This window comes from Octopus sinensis, linkage group LG22 (assembly GCF_006345805.1).
Source record: "Octopus sinensis linkage group LG22, ASM634580v1, whole genome shotgun sequence".
Taxonomy (NCBI): Eukaryota; Metazoa; Mollusca; class Cephalopoda; order Octopoda; family Octopodidae; genus Octopus; species Octopus sinensis.
Window position 1 is genome coordinate 18769913 of NC_043018.1, and position 25000 is coordinate 18794912.

General features: G+C 33.0%; 2 protein-coding genes across 2 annotated transcripts in view; one reads left to right on the forward strand and one right to left on the reverse strand.

Annotated features, from left to right (window-relative positions):
• LOC115223118 (phosphatidylinositide phosphatase SAC2-like) overlaps nucleotides 1-25000 on the reverse strand; it is a 612947-nt gene that overhangs the window by 420274 nt on the left and 167673 nt on the right.
• LOC118767499 (octopamine receptor 2-like) lies at nucleotides 1259-13933 on the forward strand. Its single transcript, XM_036512162.1, has 2 exons — nucleotides 1259-3506; nucleotides 13908-13933. Exon 1 carries the CDS (start codon nucleotides 1419-1421, stop codon nucleotides 3081-3083), a length of 1665 nt encoding a protein of 554 aa, XP_036368055.1. The 5' UTR covers nucleotides 1259-1418; the 3' UTR covers nucleotides 3084-3506; nucleotides 13908-13933.

The window sequence follows — 25000 nt, forward strand, 5'->3', positions numbered from 1 at the left end:
GAGTTAGAGCATCAAACGAAATGCTTTGCTGTATTTTTTCCAAGCATCTACGTTCCCGGTTCAAATCCCATCAAGGGCAACATTGTCTTTCATCCTTCTGGCGATGAACAACATAAGGTACTAATCAAGTACTGGGAGCAGCAGTGGGGGGGGTCAATGTAACCAAGTTAGCAGCCTCCCCTTAAAATTCTTGGCCTTGCACCAAAATCTGAAACCATCGTTGGACAAAATGCTAAGTGGCATTTCTTCCAGTTTTACTTTCTGGATTCAAATTCCGCCAAGGCCAACTTTGCCTTTCGTCCTTTCAGGGTCAATAGAATAAGTACCAGTTCCATACTGGGGTCGATGTAATTGACTCACTCCACCCCCTCCCCCAGTACTGTTGGCCTTGTGCCAATAGTAGAAAGAATTGTCATTATTATCATTATAATAATAATAATTATTGTTGTTGTTGTTGTTAATATAGTGCGCTGGCAGAATCATTAGCAAGCTGGACAAAATGATTCACAGCATCTCTTCTGGCCTTATGTTCCAAGTTCAAATGCCACCAAAGTCGGCTTTGCTTTGCATTTTTTATGAGTCGCTGAAATAAGTACTAGTCATGCACTGGGGGTCAATGTAATTGATCAGTGCCCTCCCCAAACTTTCAGGGTTTATGCCCATATTAGAAAGGATTGTTGCTGTTAATATCATTATCATTATTAACGAAGGCAGCGAGCTGGCAGGATCGTTAGCGCACCAGACAACATGCTTAGCGGTATTTCAGCCGTTGCTATGTTCTGAGTTCAAATTCCGCCAAGGTCGACTTATACTTTCATCTTTTCGGGGTCCATAAATTAAGTACCAGTGAAACACTGGGGTCGATATAATCGACTAGTCCCCTCCCCACAAATTTCAGGCCTTGTGCCTATAGCAGAAAGGATTATTATCATCATCATCATCATCATTATTATTATTATTATTATTATTATTATCATTATCATTATCATTATTATTATTATCATTATTATTATTATCATTATTATTATTATTATCATTATTATTATTATTATTATTATCATCATTATTATTATTATTATCATTATTATCATTATCATTATTATTATTATTATTATTATTATTATCATCATTATTATTATTATCATTATTATTATTATCATTATTATTATTATTATCATTATTATTATTATTATCATCATTATTATTATTATTATCATTATTATTATTATTACTTTTTTTATTATTATTTCAGCTGGAATACAATCCTACGAGTGAACATTTACCGATGTATTGATGAGGAAGAGAAATGAGAGAATGAGGAGACAGAATTAGCTGCAATATGTTTTTAAAAAACACAAGGTAAAAAAAAACATGCATTAAAAAATTTTATACAGCTTTAAATCGACAGGGACGCTAAAATGAATTCTTCAAAATTCTTAAGCAAAGACGACTTGTTTGCCGATGTGAAGGTACCGAATGACTCGAAATTGAAAGAGATAGAACAGAATTTCAATGACAGTGAATGGCTCAATAAATCTAATCCATGTGGTGTTAATACAACAGGATGGCTTCTGCTGGAACCAATCTGTTCAACTCGTTACGATTCCTTTGTTGTTCTTTTAGCTGTAGCGATAATTCTGGGATTTATAATAGTGCTGACAATATTCGGCAATTTCATGGTGCTTCTAGCTTTGTACAAATACAAAGGATTAAGAACTTTATCGAACTGCTTGATAGGTAATCTAGCGATAAGTGACTTCTTGTTATCTGTCACAGTACTTCCAATCTCAGCAAGCTACGATGTCCTCGGCTACTGGGTGTTTGGAAACATTACTTGCATGTTATGGTTGTGCATAGATGTTTTGTATTGTACTGCTTCTATTTGGGGACTGTGTACAATTGCTGTCGATAGATACACAGCCACTGTTTACCCGATATGGTACCAAACACAAGACACTTCAAAGCGAGCCATATTTTACATCATAACCGTTTGGCTCTTTTCTATTGTAATCTCAATTGCACCTTTCATCGGCTGGCGCCATATGCTAACAACATTTTTCCAGTTCAATACCTTAATCAAAGCTCACGACTGTATCTTGTTCATGACACAGAGTTTTGTACTCTACTCAGCATTTGGTTCTTTTATAATACCAATGTTTTTGATGTTTTTCATTTATGTGCGTATTTTTATGGAACTACGAAAACGGTCAAAGGCACGACAAGCAAAAATCCAGGGCCAGACCCAGTTCAAAAACTCAAAAGAGAAATCTACCGTGTCTTCACCGAAAACAGAAGAAACGTTTGAAATGCATCCATTGGAGAAACAGACGACCAATGGCAACATGTGGCCGACTGACAACCGTCAGAGCAGTCAGTTGTTGTCCATTGAAACTGATGAATCTGCTTTGACCGATGATGACCACGCAGATAAAACTGCAACTTTGGTGATGTCGTCAGAGAGTGATACGACAAGTAATGCCAAACTGGAAGGTCAGCTTCTGAAGTGTGCACCAGAGACAACCGACTCGGAAAGAGAGCTGCTCATGGTCACATCGACTTCCCACAGCGACTCGGAGAAGGAAAACTGCACCGCTGCAGCGCCTGCAGCAGATTCGAAAGCAGCACTGGAGAAATCCGAGGAATCGGCCAATGCTAAAGCTTCCAAGACCATGCGCCAGAGAGCCATCAACATCATCAGTGAGTTCTCAAAGAATGATTCTAAGTCCCGCAAGGGAAAACACAGGGTTCACACTCTACAGAAAATGCCAGAAAAGTCGACAAAGCCGGCGCTGATGAATGCCAATGTCAAACGTCGATTTGAGCAGCGAGAACAGCGAGCAACGAAGAGAATGGCACTTATCATGGCCATTTTCTGCCTCTGTTGGATGCCGTTCACCTTTATGTATGTAATTCGTAGTTTCTGCTCAAACTGTGGAATCAATCCACATTTGCAATCTTTTATCATTTGGCTCGGTTACGTCAATTCAACCCTAAACCCATTACTCTACACAATATTCAATGAGGATTTCCGTAAAGCTTTCATACACATCATTTTATGTCGGAAAGTCACAGCAAAGTTCTGATCACTAATTCTTCTTTATAAAAACTACATGGGAAATACCTTTAGAAAAGAAAAAAAAAAAATAGTCTGAAATGTTCCTAGATTAGGCTTATCAAAAGAGAAAGGAACACACCATGTCATACAATTGTCCCATTGAATAGAAATTGTAAAGAAAAATATTAATAATAATAATAATAATAATAATAATATTTGCAAAAAAAAAAAATTAAATTGTGTAAATTTTTTTTTTCTATTATTTGGTGAAACTGATTGTTTTCTAATGCTAAAATTAAATCAATTTTTATGTTTTTATCCATGATATGGGGAAACAATTAAAAATGTTTTCAGACGCATTCTTCTTTAATAATAAAAAAATAAATTTTGCATCTATGAGTGAAAATATGTGCATGTGTACATGTGTGAATGTGTGTGTGTGTGTGTGTGTGTGTGAGAGTGTGGCACAAAGAGATGCAGAGAGAGAGGAGGGGAAGAAAGAGAAGGGTGGAAAGATGAATTATTAACAGAAACAAAAAAAAGACGAAACAAAACTAAACAAAAATAGCTAATTAACAAAAATATACGTTAAAATCTAAATAACATTCCAGTTTGTTCATTGCATATTACAAAAATCTTCATTAAAATTTGTTGTTTTTTGTTTGATATATTATTTTGTTTTTCTTTGATTTGGGGGTTGCTTTTTAATTTTTTTTTTTTTTGAAACTCTCTACAAGTTACTTGTTAATGTCAAGAACGGAAAAACAAAATGTGAATCTCAGAGTTTATTTTGTGATTTCACCTCCTCCTCCTCCTCTTCCCTCTTCTTACACATTTACACACATTTACACATATATACATATATATGAACGCACACAAATATATGTGCAAAAGGACGGACACACTCACACAGAGATAAAGTCATACACGTACACACATATATATGTGCAAAAACTCACACATGCACATACACACACATGCATATAAATTCATACACATACACACGCATATTAATTCATACATACACACACACATATATATTTACAAAAACACAAACACTCACACACATATATATGCGCAAACACACACACACTCACACACATATATATAGTCATACATGCACACACATATACATATGTGCAAACACACATACACTCAGACACATAAATTCATACATATACTCACACTTATATATGTGAAAAAACACACACACATTAATTCATAAATATGCACACACACACACACACGCACACACATATATTTGCAAAAACACACACATAAATTCATACACGTACACACACATATATATATGTGCAAAAACACACACACACACATATAAATTCATATACAGATACACAAACATACAAATACTAAAACACAACCATACACAGATCTATATACATGCAAAGATGCAAACACCAAGACACACACACACATATATACAATATTAAACCATACACACACACACACACACAAATTAAAAATATTCAAAAATGACACGCACACATGAAAAACCCACACATAAACATTTGCAAAAAACATACATACACATATTAAAACATGCACAGGAATATACCAAAGTATAGAAGCATTCTAATACTGAAACACACAAACATACATACATGCAAACACACACAGGGCCTACGAAGTGGGGGTGGGGTAGGGGTCACATTGCATCTGGGACCAAAAATTTTCTGGGATCTTACAAAATGTTTGTATATATCAGAGACTAGCACTGACAAAGGGAGAGTGGCCCACAACTGAAACTTTGTACACACACACACACACACACACAAACACACATGCACACAACTACTAAAACACAGACATACCTCCACACGCAAACACGCACACATACACACACAACACACTCATACACTAATATTAAGACACACACACAATCTAGCCACACACATTACCCCTCCTCACACACCTCTCTTATTCTCCCTCCTCTTCCTACTCCCCCATCTGGTCCAGCTTCACCCAAAGAACATTTTTTTGATTTATTCTTTTCATTTTTTTTTTAATATAATTTTTTTTTTTTTTTTGTGAAAGGGTCAGGATGTTAGTGTGTAGGAAAGAAAGGTGAAAGGTTGTCCTTCCTCCCTCTCTCTCTCTCTCTCTCAATCCCTCTCACTCACCCTCTTTGTCTATCCCTCCCTTTTTCTCCCTCAGTCTATTCCTCCCTCCCTCCATCCCCCTCTCTGACCTTATTTTCTAACACCTCAGACAAGTAACTTTCTTAGTTACCACATTCTTGTCACTCACTTCAATAATTCTTGGCATAAATTGATTTTCAAAACCTCAACTCAAAACCTCTCTCCCCCTCTCTCTCTCTCTCTCTCCCTCTTTTTCTCTCCCTCTTTCTCTCCCTCTCTCACTACATTCATTACTTTCACCTCGATGATGGAATCAGATTGAATTCTAATGGAATTTTGACAACTTTGCTTTTCTTGCACAAATCAGAAAATGAAAACAGAAAAGAAAGAAAGAAAGAAAAAAACATAAGCTTGTTGTAAAAAAAAAAAAAATAGAATTTTGAGGAATAAAAGTTATTGTCATTTGAGTCTTTGAAAAGATGACATCCTTCAAAGAATTTTTTATTTTTTAGAACTTTTTTTTTTTTGTCTTTAAAAATGGGAGGAAGCAGAATTTAAATATAGCGGTTCAGCAAACAGATACTGTTAAAATAAACATCTGACTGAAATAAGTAATAAGGTTGATATGAACAACTAAAACTTTTAGCGGTTGTGCTCCAGCATGGCCACAGTCCAATGACTGGAAACAGTAAAAGTATATATATATATATATATATATATGTATGTATGTATGTATGTATAATCTATGCTAGAACATTTCTTCAAAATTCCATGAAAATTTTAAAATATTAGGGCTTTTTTTTTTCTCCTCCATAAAAAATTTCAAAAATAATCTATAAATATCCATGTTCTGGCAAAAAAAAAAGACAAAATAAAATTAGAAAAAAAATTTTTTCTTCAAGTATGTCTTCTTGGAAAGACAAGTGGTTTTATTTAAAAAACAAAAATGAAACTGTGGATGGTCAACAATAGGCCATGCAGCCGACTGCTGACCATCATGGTGAATAAATCTGCATAAAATGATGACCAGACACACCATGATAAAAACAACAATATCCACAGTATTGATAATGAGCCCCAGAAAGTTGATCCGATTATTAAAGGTGCACGGGGTCACCTAGCAGCTATTGTTGAGGTCCATAGCAGACACAACTGGCTCAAAAAATTGGGACTTCACAGGGTTGTTTCTTCTCCAATTGATTTGTCCAGGAAAAGACAAGTGAAAAAAAGGGTTGATTACAGCACCACAGTGAATCCCAATTATTTGGTTGGCCAACAATGGCAACGCCAATTCAAGACGCTTTCTTTTAGAACCTGTATAAGCCATTATCAGAATAGTACGGAGAATGAAAGTAGTAAAACAACCTCAGAGTAGAGAGCTTTTATAAACAGCTGCCACAGCTTCTAACTCGTTTCTTCTTCCACTTTCCGCAGAGATTGCTTCACAAAAGACTACAAAATCAGTTTAATTGTCCTCTTATGGACTATATTAATTAGTTGTTGCATTCGTTTAATTTCTATACACTGCATGAAAGCTGCAGCTAAGAAACAACTACAAAAACAAACAAAACAATTGGCTGTGTTTGTTTTATTTGTTTGTATTTATGTATTTATTTATTTATTTATTTAATGCTTCCTGTGTCATAAAACAACAATCGCCTCGCATTTCAATATGAGTTAAAAGGACCGACGTCTGTCTACTCATCTCTATTCTTCCAGCCCACATACAAACCTCAATGATAGCAGCTTACCATAAAATGTAGGCTTAATTAATAGCAAGAGAATATAACTGCTAAAATGTAGTCACAAAATGTATTATGGCGTAGAGATGGATTGCACTGATTCCTATAGAGATAATGCACCAAAACGTAGATTTAGAGCATCAGTGATGTATAGACGTAGTACGCACTACCATGTACAGGTGAAGTACTTGTAGACAGAACGTGCATGAAGATGTAGATACAAAGTTCTTGCAACTGTATATCCAATTGTCTTTAATGTCGCCCACAAACACCTAGACAAACCAGAAGCACCACCCCACCCACCCACACACCAAAGCCAGTTTCTTTCAGCCTTTTCTACTCTTGGTTCAAATACTAAATTTCCAGATAGACACCAAACTAGATTCTGGTGCTAATATTCTACCTCTGTGCCCAAAATTCTTGGCTGGGTTGTAAAGTTCTTCCAAATAAATGATAAAAAAAAAAAATCTATCGTCTCTCATCCATTACTTGCCTCTACTGCCCCCACACCAAAAAAAAAAATTAAAATGGATAAATAAATAGAACCTTCCTGACATACTAAAAGAGAGGATGCAGAACACGAAAACAGAGTGGAGGCATTACTAGACTGGTATGATGTACATCCATTCTACATCAGAATGGGATACATCATATTTGTTTGTCTATCTATGTACCACAGAGACTGGGGTAACAACTCAATAACAACAACAACAATAACAATAACAACAACAACAGGCAGACGTGGAGTAATGAGAGTATGTCATCGATGAGGTAGCGAATGGCGACAAAAGGACTCTGACAAACTGAACAAATTGATTGACCAGACAATTAATCAAGCAATCCACCAGTTAATTGGTTAAATGGATGACTAATTGAATAACAACCTTTTCTACTATAGGCATGAGGGCTGAAATTCTGGGAGAGGAGCTAGGTGATTATATCAACCTCAGTGTATAACTGGTACTTAGTTTATCGACCTAGAAAGGACGAAAGGCAAAGTTGACCCCAGTAGAATTTAAACTCAGATCAACAATAATAATAACAATAATAATAATAATAATAATAATAATAATAATAATAATAGTACAACACCAAAAAAAAAACCAAATATATGGCACACTAGGCATAACAACAACGTGAACTTCAACCTGTTGTCTCTTGAGGTCTCTGGGTGAGACTTGGAGCCAACTTGTACAAATATAAAGCAAAAGTCAAACATAGAATAATAATAATAATAATAATAATAATAATAATAATAATAATAATAATAATAATAATGTTGAGTTTGGAAGCAGAAACAATCCCTGATTATAAACAGAGAAACAGATAATCCAAATCCCAGAACATATAAACAGGGATAGTAAGGAGAATGAGCACAAGAGGGGGGGAGAGATCATGTATTAGAATAGCATCAATACAATCGAAATAAAAAAAAAACAAAAACAAAAACTTTGCACATACCCAGTGCACAGTGCTGCATTATGTAGTGCAGTGAAAGCATAGAATAAAAATATTACTGAATGATGATGACGATGATAATGATGATGACGATAATTCCCTATTTGCTACAAGGATGATGTAAAAGGGAATGATATAAGGACAGATTATGATTAATAGTGGAGGTTTTTCACAGAATTGGTTCTGCGAAAATAAAGCAGGAATGGAAAACATCAGAATACAAGAACAATAAAACAAGGTATCCTAGTATAGTGAATGGTGGCAGTTAGGGTCCCTTAGGGGGCCAATCAAGGAACCCAAAACATCCAAGATTGCTCTGAATGCTGAGAACCACTGCTGTTCCCCAGTTATTTTCTTTACCCTACAGATGCATGCTGAGAGTTGGCCCATTCACCCTTAAAATTAGCACTATGTCTTCCACCCCACACTGTCTCTTCCACCCCACACTATCTTTTCCATCCTACACTGCCTCTTTTACCCTTTAGGGTTTCTTCCACCCTGAGGTCCTACGTATGGTTGCCTTTCTTCCAACAACTACAGGTGACCAGATCAACATGGTGCTGGTCTCTCGGCAGAAGAGTCTGACATTTATACCTGTCCCAAGTCTCCAGTTGTGTGCCTCTGGCAGGGACATGTCTCCATTAATAGGTACCCCAAAGAGCAGGGGCAGACTGAGCCATTGGTCAATCAGGCACTGCCCAAGGGCCTGGAGCTGCGAGGGGTCTGCACTCTACATGTTAACTTATCAATGTTAAGGGGCCTGGTAAACAGTTATGCCCAAGGGCCCTTATTACTCTTAGCCCACCCCTGCCAGAGAGGTACCTTGCAGATCACTTGTATAAGGACGATAAGCCCTCTGTTGTGAACAACAGCTCAGAATCAAAATTCACATTCAAACTTCTCAAAATCCAATAACACTTGCAATGTACTTTTATAGAACGGTCAGCTTCTTTGGAGGGTAGCAAACCAATTCTGATGTATCATTCCTTCAAATCAATGCATAATGATAACGTTTCAATCAGTTCAGCAAATAATCCAATGGATCAATATGTGAATGGAGCCAACCCCACCCTTTCTACACATCCCTCGACACAACTATGAACCCGACATCAATCATTGTGCCAACAAACCATTGAAGAGAGAGAAATTCATATTCATTGATTTGTCTGGAGTTCACAGACAGTAGAGAGATAACAAGCTCATATTTTAACACGAGTCAACTTTATTCAAGGAGACTAAAACTCACACACTTAAAGAATTCAATCAATGAGATTTGAGAGCTGCAGATTTTTCTTAGAGTTGTCGCCAATTCTACGCTAACGTTGTTCTTATCCATATTGCTTGTCGTGATTCTCTGCACGGCTATAATCTTAAATAAACCGTTTCCCTTCTATGAATGCGATCTGAAGAATAGCCAATTATTTAACAAGGCCAACTGATAATAGATGTGGCATCGATGAACGGAAGATTGCAATGAATAGGCTCTCACGCCAAACATGCACCATTTCATGCCAAGAATGTATGTATGTTTATATGAATGTGTGTATATACATGCATGTGTGTATGTATGTATGTATACATATATATATATACACATATATATATCTATATATATATATATATACACATACTATATATATATATATATATATATATCTATATAACATATATATATATATTATATATACATATATATATATATATATACATATATATATATACTAATATATATACATATATATCATTATATATTACATATTATATATACAATATATATATATATATACATATATATATACATATTATATATATATATATATATATATACACATATATATATTATATATATATATATATAATATTATAATATACACACACAAATATACATCTGCATATATATATATATGCATGTATATATGAGTTATGTATCTATATATGTCTATGTATGTATTTCATAATGCGTAATTAAACATGACAATCAAAACAAAAGTTGTGGTTAAGGATCATATCAGAGAGTATAAACTCTCTGAATATTTAAAAGAACGGAGGAGGAGGGCGATTATAAAATAAGGCTGTGATTATTATTATCATTATTACTGTTGTTGCTGTTGTTGTTGGTGTTGGCAGTGAAGTGGCATAAATGGCAGAGAGCCAAATGAGATACTTTGTAATTATTTAGGCCAGCATAGTTACTATATATTCTCAGTTCAATTCCTCTCACCCTTTCACCTCCCCTCCAGGGGTCAAATCAAATCAGTATTACTCAGCCCCAGTCATGCCCTGCAATTGAATCATTAACCCAAAGAAACTATTATCATTACTGTTGTTGCTATTGTTGTTGTTGTTGTTGTTACATAATGGTAGACTATACTTTCTTTTTTTTAAATCCTTCTGGTGCTGATAAAACCCATATCAGTCAAATGCTGGGGTCAAATACAGTATAACCAACAAGAACCCTTACCCCCAAATTTAAGGCCTTGTTTTTTCTATCACAAATCATTCTCACAGCATTGTTGCGTCCATTATAGGGAGAAGGGTTGGGATCAGAAGTGGGGAAAAGGAAGAATTTAAGGCACAAATGTTCTCTTGTTCTCCATGTGAGCCTATGACTAAATTAATAAGGTTACGGCTAAGGTAATAACACTGTGACTAAAGTGACATGACTATGACAAACGTGATAAAATTATGATGGAAGTAGCAATGACTAGAGTGACAAGGTCATAACGAAAGTACTATGACTAAAGTAACAAGACTAGGACAAGAGTAACAAGATTATGACAAAGGTGAGGAGGTCACATTTGAAGTGCTATGACTAAAGAACAAGATTATGGCAAAAATGACAAGATTATTTCCTAACGTAATAAATGTACTGAAATACAAGTATACAGTAAGTAGGTGAATGGATGTAGAGAGACACAGTCACAAAACTACCAACATACTATGAGTAATAGAGCCAAAACTATACGATCTATAGAACTACTAACATACAATTAGAAACAGAGCCGAAATTATACAATTTATAGATTTAGTAACATATTATTAGTAATAGAGACAAAATTTTACAATCTATAGATCTACTAATAAATTTTAGTACATCCATGGCTGTACAATCTACAACACTAATAATATACTCTTTGTACAGCCGAAACAGATCAACTGTGACTGTTGTTTTCTTTAGTAACCGTGTAACAAATCAAAGCTACAATTAATCCTGGAGAAAACATTAACATTTAAATAAAGAGCTTTCAATGAAATCTGATGTTTATTTGCTTTTCACACTGACACAGACTTCGTTAGTTGAGAAATAAAAGTGATTAACATAATTGCATTGAAGGCTCTATTTTTCTGTTTCATTTTTGTTTCTTTTTTTTTTTTTTTAATTATTGGCTCAACAAGTATTTATATTTTGAAGTGTTAAGTTCAACAGAGAGAAGCCTGGAAAACACGACAGCGTTAACAGAATATTAGATCTGGTAGTGAATATGCTTTGCCATTGACAAACGGTTATTCCTTATCAACAATGCACAAATACAAACACACGTAGATGCATATATTACGCAGCCAATGTACAAAGGAAATGAAACTCGTTATAAAAGACAGTTAAATATATTTGAAGATCAACACATGGACAAATGTGGTCCCATGTCAAACATACAGTAATGCTTCTTCAAGAATAAAAACATATTTGAGATAGTTTTAGCATGAGATTATTATGTGCTGGGTTTATCATAAAAATATTTAGGCTGATATTTATCCAAATATTCAATAGATGTGTATTTGTTGCCATGGGGAAAAGGTATTCTTTGCAAATATTTTTACATAAATAGAGCAAAGAAAATGAGAATAAACATTGTAGATAATTCTATAGATTCTATAGATTGACAGCAGGTATCAAATTCAACAGAAATACTCAAGACCAGCATTGTAACAAAATTTGGACAATGCACCAATGCCAACAACACCAAACAGATTTGAATTGGCTTTGTTATGTAATACACAACAATGTAACAAATTGGCAGAATCATTAGAATGTTCGATTGAATGCCTCATGGTATCTGTCCCAATTCTGTTGATTCTGGGTTCAAATCCTGCTGAAGATAGCTTTTACAAGACAATGATTTGGTAGAGCTGTAAGAAAATCATGACAAATGCCTTATGTTATTTGTTGTAGACCTTCGTGTTCTAAGTTCAAATCTGACCAATGCCTATCTGAGCACTAAACTTAATCCCTCATCTAGTCTAACACCATCACCTTGGGCACATCGTTTGCCTTTCACAGACCCCATTTTTTGGCAAGCAATAAGAACAGGCTTCTAGTCTCAGAATAACGTATTTCTTCCCTCCCTCCTTCCTTCCATTCCACCAGTCTTGGAGGCCAAGTAAATGGTCATGGGCATTGCATTGCCTTTCTTCCAATGGCCAAGAATGGAAGGAGGCTCTATGTGATAACTTAATACAGAAGAAATAGCAGCAAAATTCTTTAAATCACACTTCTATCTATAATACTAAAAACAGAACATATCAGACGAATATGGTTTTAAACAAATGGAACAGTCATGGCTGGAATGCTTTTGATTGTAGACCTAGGGGGCAAACCAAGGGTTAAACAAAAACAACATGATAACGGAAAACAAAAAAAATATAGTTAAAAATAATACATGATAAGTTTCTATAATTTCCCTGTGTACATAGAATAAATTTGGGTTACATAGTTCGGATGTTGTTCGGATATTCTTGGTCACAGACGACAACAACAGTTACAAGAATGATACTTTTCTTTAGTCTAAGACTTAATTTGGCTGATCAATATAAATATTCACATCTTAAATAGTCGAATAAAATAAGGATTTCAATGATTCCTATACAAATATGATCTTTGGAATCAGTGTAAATTAGGTCTGTATACATGGTGGTTGTGGTGGTGGTGGTGTGGTGGTGGTGGTTGGTAGTGGCAGCGATGGTGGTAGTGGTGGCTGCTGGTAGGGTCAGGGGTGCCAATAATGCTAATCACCAGCAGAATAGCAGTTAGAGGTAGAGGTACTAATAATGGTAACGATAGAGATGGCGGTGTTGGTGGCGGCAGTGGTGGTGGTCATGGCAGTCGTGGCAGTGATCGCTGTAACAATAAAGCCAACAATAACAGAGCTGTCTGTGCATCTCATCAAAACAAATTATTGTTTAAGCTTCTGTGAACTGTTTATTATAGATATTGCTTTCTTGCTACCATCCATCATTAGAACGACAAATATGTAGGTGTGCAAACAACTCTGTGTGTGTGTGTGTTTGTGTGTGTGTTGTGTATGAGTATGTGTGTGTACGTGTATGTGTCTTTGTGTATATATATATGTGTGTGTGTGTGTGTGTGTGTGTTGCATGTGTGTGTGTTTGTGTCAGTGTGTTTCTGTCAGTGTGTGTGTGCGTGTGTGTGCGTGTGTGTGGATGTCTGTGTGTTTGTGTCAGTATATGTGTGTCTTTGTGTGTGTGTGTATATATATATATATATATATATATATATGTCTGCATGTGTGGATATTTGTCAAAATTGTGTGTGAGTGTGTGTGAATGTGTGTGTGTGTTTGTGTCAGTATGTGTGTGTGTTTGTGTCAGTATGTGTGTGTGTGTGTGTGTGTGTGTACACTGAACATCATAATGTGGAAGTAAAAAAATATTTTAGTATGTCAAGATCTTTTTTTTTTACCAACTCAAGAAGTTTGTAGATACATCATAGTTTTTATTTGTACATGCATGTGTGTGTGTGTGCATATACACACATATATATATACATAAGAGAGAGAGAGAGAGAGAGAGAGAGAGAGAGAAAGATACATATACATACATGCACAAATATATATGTAAATAAACACACATTTATAAATATATATATATATTATATATATATATATATCTAATATCTATATTATATACAAAAAGCAATAAAGATTCAAGTTAATTTAAATGAATACTTGAATATGGTACCTAACTTAGATGCACCAAAAAAAAACTATACTGTTTTAACAATACAGTAATGTGGGGGATTATAAGCGAGAAAGAAGCAACAAGAATGGATAGGTTTTTAGTACAATCGTTGTATGAAACGATTGTCCTTGTATGAAACGATTGTACTAAAAACCTATCCATTCTTGTTGCTTCTTTCTCGCGTATATATATATATATATATATATATATACACACACACAAACTTTACATGAATACATATGCATGTGTGTGTGTGTGTCTGTTGTGTGTGTGCTCTAACTTTTGTTTACTCAATGAAGAAGAAGAGGAGCCAATCTATAACAAAGAAATAAAACAGTTATCAAAATTTACACAAACACAAAATAAAACTAAATAACAAACCCAAAAAAAAACTAAACACCTTCAAATAAAGTTGCCTAAGTCTTCTACTAGGTCTACTCTCTCTCTCACAAGATGCTTCTCATGTGTTGTTATTGTAAGAATGGTTGAGTGGTAGGAGAAGTAAGAGCAACAGGCTGTGCGTGGTATAGCATCAGGTTTTATCCCTATACGTTCTGAGATCAAATCCCGACGGGGGCGGGGGGGGAATTCAGATTTTAATCAATTTTGAAGGTTAATTAAAAGATGTACAAGTCCCAGGCATGTATTTAGTTCCTTTCATATTTTCATTCGAAAAGACATGGTTATTAATATACATATATATGTGTGTATATGTGTATGTATATATATATATATATATATATATATTATATGTACGTATATATATATATATATATTATATATATATATGTACATATATGTGTATATATATGTGTACATATATATGTGTATATATATATATATATTATATATATATACATATATATATGTACATATATGTGTATGTATATATATATATATATATATATATATATATATATATATATACGTATATATTATATATATATATACACCACATATATATATCGATATGTGTATTGCAGACATCAAAGAATTTATTAACATTCAAGAGAATATGAAATAATTCTTTTTTGCATGGCCAGGGGTGGGGTGGGACGGGTGGATAGTGAATCTTGAAACACATAAAGTTGTGAATAATAACAGGCAAATATTAGGTTAACAAATGTGACTTCATCCCCCCAAGGGCAGTCTTCAACTTTTTTCTATCGAAAGCAGTTTTTGAACCCAATATTTACATGATTTTTATGCGCTTTGAGATGCACCCTTCAAAAGGAAAAATACATACATTATATATATATATACATATATATATATATATATATATATATGATATATACACACACATATATAGTGATATAAAATGTATGTATGTATATATCAATGTTTCTTTTTATTCTATAAGAAAAAAAACAATTTTACTGAATTAAACTGAAAAATTACTCAATACATTTGGTAGAGTATAAATTTATTCTTTAACAAGAATAGTATTGACAGTGAATTCGAAGTTTCAGCCATCTAAGCCATCATCAGACTATCCATATATACATAAATGTACACACACATACACACATGTATATACATATGTATTTCAACCTTCTACAGACACACACACAGATGTATGTATGTACATATGTATTTGAACTATATATATATATATATATATATACACACATGTATGTACTTATATATATATTATATACACACACACACATGTATGTATATATGTATTTAAACTTATATAAATATGCATGACAATCAAAATCAGTGTGGAGGGGTTGTTATAAATCAACAGAATTCTCGTTAAAAAAAATATTTTAAATGAGGCTGTGACATCATAAATTTTCAAAGTCCATCATCATTATGTTTTTCATTATTATTATTATTATTATTGTTTATTAATGTGCCTTTATTGTTTTGGTCCATCTTCCCCACCCCCCACTTTTACCCCTTGTAACTAAACCAGCCACCCATTTGTTTCTGTCTGTTATTGCCCTTTTTGCATTTCACCCTTGTACTGTCCCCATGTTTTCGGCCCTTGTGGCTAATATAAGAAATCATTGTGGCAAATACATTATTATTATCATTATTATTATTATTGTTATTGTTATTAGGGCAGTGAGATGGCACAATCATTAGCACATCTGAAAGACTGCTTTGCAGGATTTGTTGTAGCTTTTTATGTCCCGAGTTCAAATCCTGCCAAAGCCAACTTTACATTTCACCCTTTCGGGGGCCAATAAAATAAAGTACCAGTGAAGTACTGGGGGTCAATTTAATTGGCTAAACCTTGCCCCTTCTACAACTCAGGCTTTGTGCCTATATTAGAAACCACCACCACCACCACCACTACTGGCAGAACTGTTAAAGCATCAAGCAAAATGTCTTGTAACATTGTTCTGGGTTCAACTCCAGCCAAAGTCTAATTTCTTGTTCATTCCTTTGGGATTGACAAAATAAAGTACCAGCTAAATTTTGGGGGGTTGATATAATCAGCTGGTTGCTTTCCTCAAATTTCTAGACTTGTGCCAATGTTAAAAATCATCATCATCAACATCATTATTATTATTATTATTATTATTATTATTATTATTATTATTATTATTATTATTATTATTTATATTTATTTATGTTATACTTGTCGTTGTTATCATTGTTGCTCTGGCTGCAACTTTGAAAATCCAATAGGGAAAAAAACCAATGTTTCCTTGGTTCCAACAGACACACCTCAGATTCTTTGAAATATCCATAATTATATGTGTTTTAAAAGATAATTCTTTCTTTGTAATATCAAACATCTCCCAAACTAAGAGGCAGGGGATCTTGCAACAACAACAACAGCAGCAGCAGCAGTAGTAGTAGAAGGTACAATAACGGTGGCACTAGAAATAAACATTATCCACATTTCCATGCTAAACAAGAACCGGGAAACAAATTAACAAAAAAAAAACATAAATAAATACATGGATAAATGCCTATAAATATTTATAAGAAAACAAATTTTTTTTTGTAAATAATGAAGCTGTCTTTTGTTACTACAAGATCAATAGTTGAAAAGAAATGAAAATATTCTGTTGAAATCACATACATAACCCAGTATATTACTGGTGGAACTTATTGATTGGAAAAGAAACAATGACAGAATCCATCCTAATGTTTTAGTTCTCGACACATATTTTATTAACTTCTGTGGGACCAATAAAATTGGACAGGATTGAACATCGAAATAGCATAGGACGAAACTAAATACTTTCAGTAGACCCCATGCCTACCTAAATTACTGGTATCTTCCAATAACTAACTTGATATTATATATATATATATATATATGTATGTATATCTGTTTAATTTGTTTTGGGTGAATGCCCCAGAATGCACTCTTAAAAGCTCCTAATCTTAAATAATAATAATATTATGAATATGAAAAATTCTTGACTTATGAAAATGTGGGATGCAGAAACATGTGTTGTGATAAACCCTATGAATTTCCATCCACAAGTTGTTATTACTATATATAAATATTATAGACGTGTATGTGTGTGTCTCAAGATGAAGACACAAGGTAAAATTAAACAAACTAGAAAAGGGAAAAAAAATTAAGCCTTCAACTGCTGCCTGACTAAGGATTCTAGTGGTTTCAATGCCTTTGATACAGTTGATAGGGAATTGATAGTAGAGATGAAACACAAAAGACAAGGAAAAATCTTTAGTTGAGTCTTAGTGACACCACACACATTTATATCTATCTATCTATTTATCTATCCCTCTACACACACACACACACAGACATACACACACACATGAACAAGTGAGGGCTTCCACATGGCCACACAACCAGGTTGAAAGAGCAGCTAAATGTCCCCTTGATCTCACACCTCACTGTCTTAATAAGTGAAGATCACAGAAAATGTAATCATTTTTTTTCTTTACTATAGTAGACATGAAGGTCATGGTAGGAACACCTTTCACTGTAACCCTGCTTCATCAAAGCTCACTTGAACAACTAATTAATGAAAATAGTTGGCTATTTTATTAAATTGTATTAAATTCTTCATTATTTCCAAAATTAATTGCCACCTCCGTTATGTATTTCATTCGAAATGGAGTCCTGAGGGTGTTGTGACAGGGGGGAACGGGGAACACCAAAATGAGAATCAAAAGAGTCCCTTTTAAATATGTTTTACATTCAATTATAAATTATCAAAAAAAATCTTTTGAAATTATATTTGGTATATAAATATAATTATATAATTATATTTGTTAAATAAATATAATTATATGATTATATTAATTCTTATATTTCATCTTTGGGAGTCAAACTTTTCAGCAATTAATAATTTCTCTGAAGCAGAAAATGAGATGTAGTACGCTGCATGGTTAGGGGTCAATGTTATTGATCATTGATTGAATGATATTTACCACAGTTTCAACTATAGATATGTCCCTTAAAAGTGCAGATCTAAATGAAATAGTGTTGTACAGAACCATTATGACACATGATTGAAGAACAGGTTTAATAGGTTATTTTCAAGAGTGATTCACATGAAGAAGCTTGATGTAGCCTAACAGCTGAGCAGACATTCTCTATCTCACCTTCTTCCAAGTAAATAACTTTAAATAACCTCACACAATCAAACACGATATATTGGGATTTTAAAGTCACAATGAAATTAGAAAGCCAGGTTAAAGATTCTTTGTCCACTGAACTTCAAAAAATTTACTCCTTGAACAAGTCGTCATATATACACACACATATATAGTGATATAAAATGTATGTATGTATATATTAATGTTTCTTTTTGTTCTATAAGAATAAAAACAATTTTACTGAATTAAACTGAAAGATTACTCAATACATTTAGTAGAGTATAAATTGTCAGAACAGAAGCTTTAGAATTTTCTCATTTGTCATGATGGTCCACATCACTGGCATGGTCAAAGTTAAAGAATTAGCAACATTCACCCCACTGACATTTAGCAGCTTCCAATCAACCCCCTCACCACCACCACAGCACACACACACACACACCAATTCCTAAAGTTTCACATCAAGCATCATGCTTTTCTCCAGCACCTGAAAGGAATTTCCAGCACTTGACTATTTTCCATTCATGTTACAAAAAAAAAAAAAATGTCTGGGAATAAGCATGAGTATTAGTTATAGTTCCTTATATATCAGCGTACCATTATTCTAATAAAGTGATGCCACCCCAATGAAAATATTGTCACCAAGTAAAAAAGAGCACAACATCAAACCAGCACTAAATGGGGGAAGCACTAAACAAAATAGCACTAATCAAGGCATTAATGTAAAACCATATATGATCAAACAATTAACTATTGATACAGAAGTGTGTAGGATAAATGTACATTTATCTAGTCAATGTGAGGTATATCATAAGAACACACACAGCTCTTCCAAAATTAATAAAAATAGTAATAATAATAATAATATTGGTATTTCAAGTTGATTTAACAGAAATAATAATAATAATAATAATAATAATAATAATAATAATAATAAAAAGTAAGAACATCAAAGATGCACATTCATTCCAAAGCAAGTGCCCCTTTCAAACCAAAGAAAATCTATACTTGAGACATTCTTTAACTGTGCGGAATAGACATCTCAAAGAAAACTTGATATTCTAAATTCTAACAAACTGTCACAAGAGCAAACAAATGTCTGACAATAGAATAACATTTTGAAATGAAACACGCCAAGGTAAAAAAAAAAAAAGAAAAGAAAAGTAGATAAAAATTATTGAAAGAAAAACATATATGAGCAGGTGAAAAAAAAAAAGATATCAAATCTCAATTTTATTTCTGGCTGAGAGAAGAATCTAAGAGAAACAATAAAAGAGAAGGCATTATTGGCATTAGAGATGATTATTAGTTATCAGTTGTGAGTTCTATGACGATTTGAATACCTGAAGCAAACATTTAAGATTCTTGTCACTCTTACATTCAATGCTATTTATCAACAATTTCTGCTATCATTCACTTTATTGAGTTTTTATTGTCGTTGTTTTATGTGGTTGTTGTTGTTGTTATTGCTGCTGCTGTTGTTGTTGTTTATTGTTTTAACAAAAAAAAAATATATATATAAATTGCCATTAGCATGAAAATTGTTGTTTACTACAACGCTGGCTTCCACTACCGTTTCATAAAACACTCCCACTGCAAATGCTGCTACCACCACCACCGTTATCTCAAATACCACCACTACCACTACTGCTGGCACCACAATTTCCTGAAATACCACCACGACCCTCCCTCTAACTCTGTAACCTACCCACAACACTTTTTGGCCCATCAACTCAAGCAAACTATAGATCATTTTTAAAGATTGCCAAAATACATGGTTATAGATATACACACATGCATATGCACAAAACATATATATATATATAAACATATATATATATAAATATATATATATAAACATATAAACATATATATAATATTCATGTATATATATAAATATATATATAACATATAAACATATATATATATATTCATGTATATATAAATATATATAAATATACATATAAACATATATATATATATTCATGTATATATCTATAAATATATATAAATATATAAACATATAAACATATATATATTCATGTATATATATAAATATATATACACATATATATATATAAACATATATATATATATACACATATATATAAATATATATTTATATATATATAAACATATATATACATACATATATATATATGTGTGTGTGTGTATGTGTATTATATATATTGTATATTATATATATATATATATATATATATTAGATATACACACACATATGTATGTATGAAGGAAAGGGGCTTTTGTGTGCATGCAGAGTTATCCCCACTTGGCGTTTTCTGCACCAATTCCTTTATTCTGCAGTTTGTCATTGTCTTCCTTCTTCCCTTCCCACTCGCAGAATCGGTCGCATGCTGGGCGTAATGCTTAGTGGCATTTCGTCTGTCGATGTTGGCTCTGCCTTTCATCTTTTCGGGGGGTTGATAAAATAAGTACCAGTTGCATACTGGGGTCGATCTAATCAATGTACCCCTCCCCTGAAACTGTTGGCCTTGTGCCAAAATTTGAAATCATCATCATCATCATCATGATTATTATTATTATTATTATATTATTATTATTATTATTATTATTATTATTATTATTAAGGCAGCAAGCTGGCACAATCCTTAGCACACTAAACAACTTGTGAAGTGGCATTTCGGCCATCTTCATATTTTAGATCCAAATTCAACTTTGCCCTTCAACCCCACAGAGTCAATAATGTAAGTACCAGTTGCGCACTGGAGCTGATATAACTGACTAGTCCCCTCCCCCAGAATTTCAGGCCTTGTGCCTATAATAAAAACACTCATTATTATTATTATTATTATTATTATATTATTATTATTATTATTATTATCATTATTATTATTACCTCCACCTTAGAGGCATTGTTTTCAGTTGTGTTTGTTTGTTTGTTTGTTTGCCCGTGGACAAGATATCTCAAAAGCCATTGGATGGATTAGGATTAAACTTTCAGGGATGTTTGGCCTCATAACTGGCACGAACTGATTAGATTTGGGAATCAACCCAGTACTGGACAAGGATTCTGGATTATCTTTCCTGTTTTTTAAAAAAAATTTTTGAGAGAGGTCAAGTTCATTTTTAGTATTCTCATTATTATTATTATTATTATTAGAAGTAGTAGTAGTAGTATTCGTATTATCATTATTATGGCAGCGAGCTGGCAGAGTTGTTAATATGCCAGGCAAAATGCTTAGCAGCATTTCGTCCATCTTTACGTTCTAAGTTCAAATTCTGCCAAAGCTAACTTTGCCTTTCATCCTTTCAGGGTCAATAAATTAAGTACCAGTGAAACACTAAGGGTCGATGTAACCGACCAGTCTCTTCCCAAAAAAACTTCAGGCCTTGCACCTTCAGTAGCAAGGATTATTATTTTTATTATTTTTATTGTTATTATTATTATTATTATTATTATTATTATTATTATTATTATTATTATTATTACTACTACTCTAATTATTTCTTTACGAAACAGTTCAACAATAATTTAAGTTCAACTCAGATACCACAAACAATTCATTCAATTATAGCTAATAAAAGATATTATCAATCACATGTGTTGATGGTAGTAGTGGTAGTAGTAGTAGTAGTAGTAGTAGTAAAAAGTGTTGGAGTGCCAGGTGAAACACATTGTGATATTTACCAATGTTCTTTGATGATGCTGAGTACAAGACCAACCCAATGGTCGACTGCCTTTCACCCTTCCACACTTTGATAGAATTGCTGCTAGCTTTGCACATTCTGGATTGGATTCAACCAATTATAAACATTCCTTGCATATTCGTAGCATTATGCCAAAATTAGAAATCCTTATTTTATCCAAACTTGGAATAACCATGTAAATGATAGAAAAAGAAAAAGAGAAAAACGTATAATGCTCCATGTTATAGTGGTTTGCCTCTCTTTGTATTATAATAATAATAATAATAATAATAATAATAATAATAATAATAATAATAATAATGATAATAATAATAATAATCATTATCATTATTATTATTATTATTAGTAGTAGTAGTAGTAGTAGTAGTAGTAGTAGTAGTAGTAGTAGTAGTAGTTAGTTAGTTAGTTAGTCATGGCTCTGTTGTGATATTTCGGCTGTGATAAAGTATGCTGTAATAAGCTTCTTAATTAGAATAGAGATAAATAATAATAATAATAATAATAATAATAATAATAATAATAATAAAAACGAAAAAAAATTATTAGAATAAAACACAAAAAGGAAAAAAAAAATATTGAAATAAAAAAAAGTGAGAGGGTGGGGGGGGGTATTATTAATAAATTCTTAAACTTCAAAGCTTTGATAAAGTCTGTGAAAAGTATTTAAAACAGAATCAACATGCACAATTGACTTAATCAATAAACTCTCCCAGCAAGACATCATCTCACCCCTGACCAAGCCTTCATCTCTACTCTCATGCATTCTTTTCTTCCTCTTCCTTTTTTTCACGCACACAATTAATGCTCCTCTCGGGAATGGCATGCATGTCACTACTTCCATTCCTTTTCTTTCCCCCCTGAAGTTTATAAAGTAGATCACCAATTTTCTCGTCATCAGAAACCAGGTGATTCTACTCCTCTTCTACCTGAAGCCAATAGGCAACTTCTGTATCGTTGAACACACCACTGATTGAGAAACCTCATTAACTAATTAACCTAATTGCATTAATGCAATGAGTGAGACATATAAATATTATAACTGGTTAATTACAGATAGATACATTTAGTTAATTACTGTAATGTGATTAATGGGACAGTTAGTTAGCTATTATACTTAATCTGTTTATCTCATTTATACAGATGAAAGGTTTTGTGACAGTGGACTGGTAGAATTGTAAGAGTATCAAACAAAATACCTTGTGGTATTTTGTTGCAGTTCTCTAGGTTCTAAGTTCAAATTCTGCTCGGATCAACTTCGTCTTTCATTCTTCTGGGATTGACAAAAAATAATACCAGTCATGTTCAGGGGATGGGATCCATATAATAGACCATATCTTTTCTTCTAAAATATAAGGCCTTGTGCCTTAATGTTTTGATCAATGTTTTTATGACCTCATAGCCATGTATATGAACATTTTTATCTGTTTTGATATCGAAACATTTTTATCTGTTTTGATATCGAAACAGATTTACATGCTTGTCTATATCTGTTTTGATGTAAAGCAGTAGGCCTTGATCAGTCTCATCTTCACATCAGGCACTTTATTCCTAGATATATATGTAGAACCAGACTGCGACTCCTTTCAAACTAGAAAGCTTTATTTTAAAGCTAAGTGTAATAAAATATAAATCCCGTTCAATATAATACACATATCCCAGAATAAGACACCTGATGATAACTATAGATCTATTCTATGCAAATATAAGAAAAAAATTAATTTCTAAAGTCAAGGTAAATAAATCTTCCAAAAATACAATAAACTGCAAACCACACCCATCCCAGATATTCAGACTTTTAGGGAAATAAAATCCTTTATTTCAAAATTATTCAATCTTGAAATGTTTGTTTGAGAAGCTTGGCACCTCTTACTTGCTATAGACCAAATTCCAGCACAAAAAAAAAAAGACAAAATTTTGTTAATAGCTTAAGAGGTGCAGGTGAAGAAACGGTTAAAAGGGGATTGTAATCAATGGTTTAGTCAGAGAAAATGGCTAAAGTGAATCTAAAGACTCGTTGGTGACATAACAACACTTAAAATAATGATGATAATAATTGAATGCAAGCATGTCTACATTATCAACGCAAATATATTTGAATTCATACACATAAAGACACACAAAAGCATATATGATTTTTAAAAAAGAATTTTTTTGGCGTTGTTTTTGGGCCAGTGTAGATAGCTACTGTTTCTCTTAACATCCGACATCTATGTCTATAAAATAATAACTGATTTCTATTCCAACAATATATCATAATATATATGTGTGTATATATATGTTCAACTAGGAACTTACAAATTTTTGAATTTGTGTTTGTATGCATGTCTAAGTGCATATATATATATATATACATATATATATATATGCTGTATGTATGTGTGGACTTTTTAAAAAGATGTGCAACAACTAAATGTTTGGACAAATCAGAAAAATTG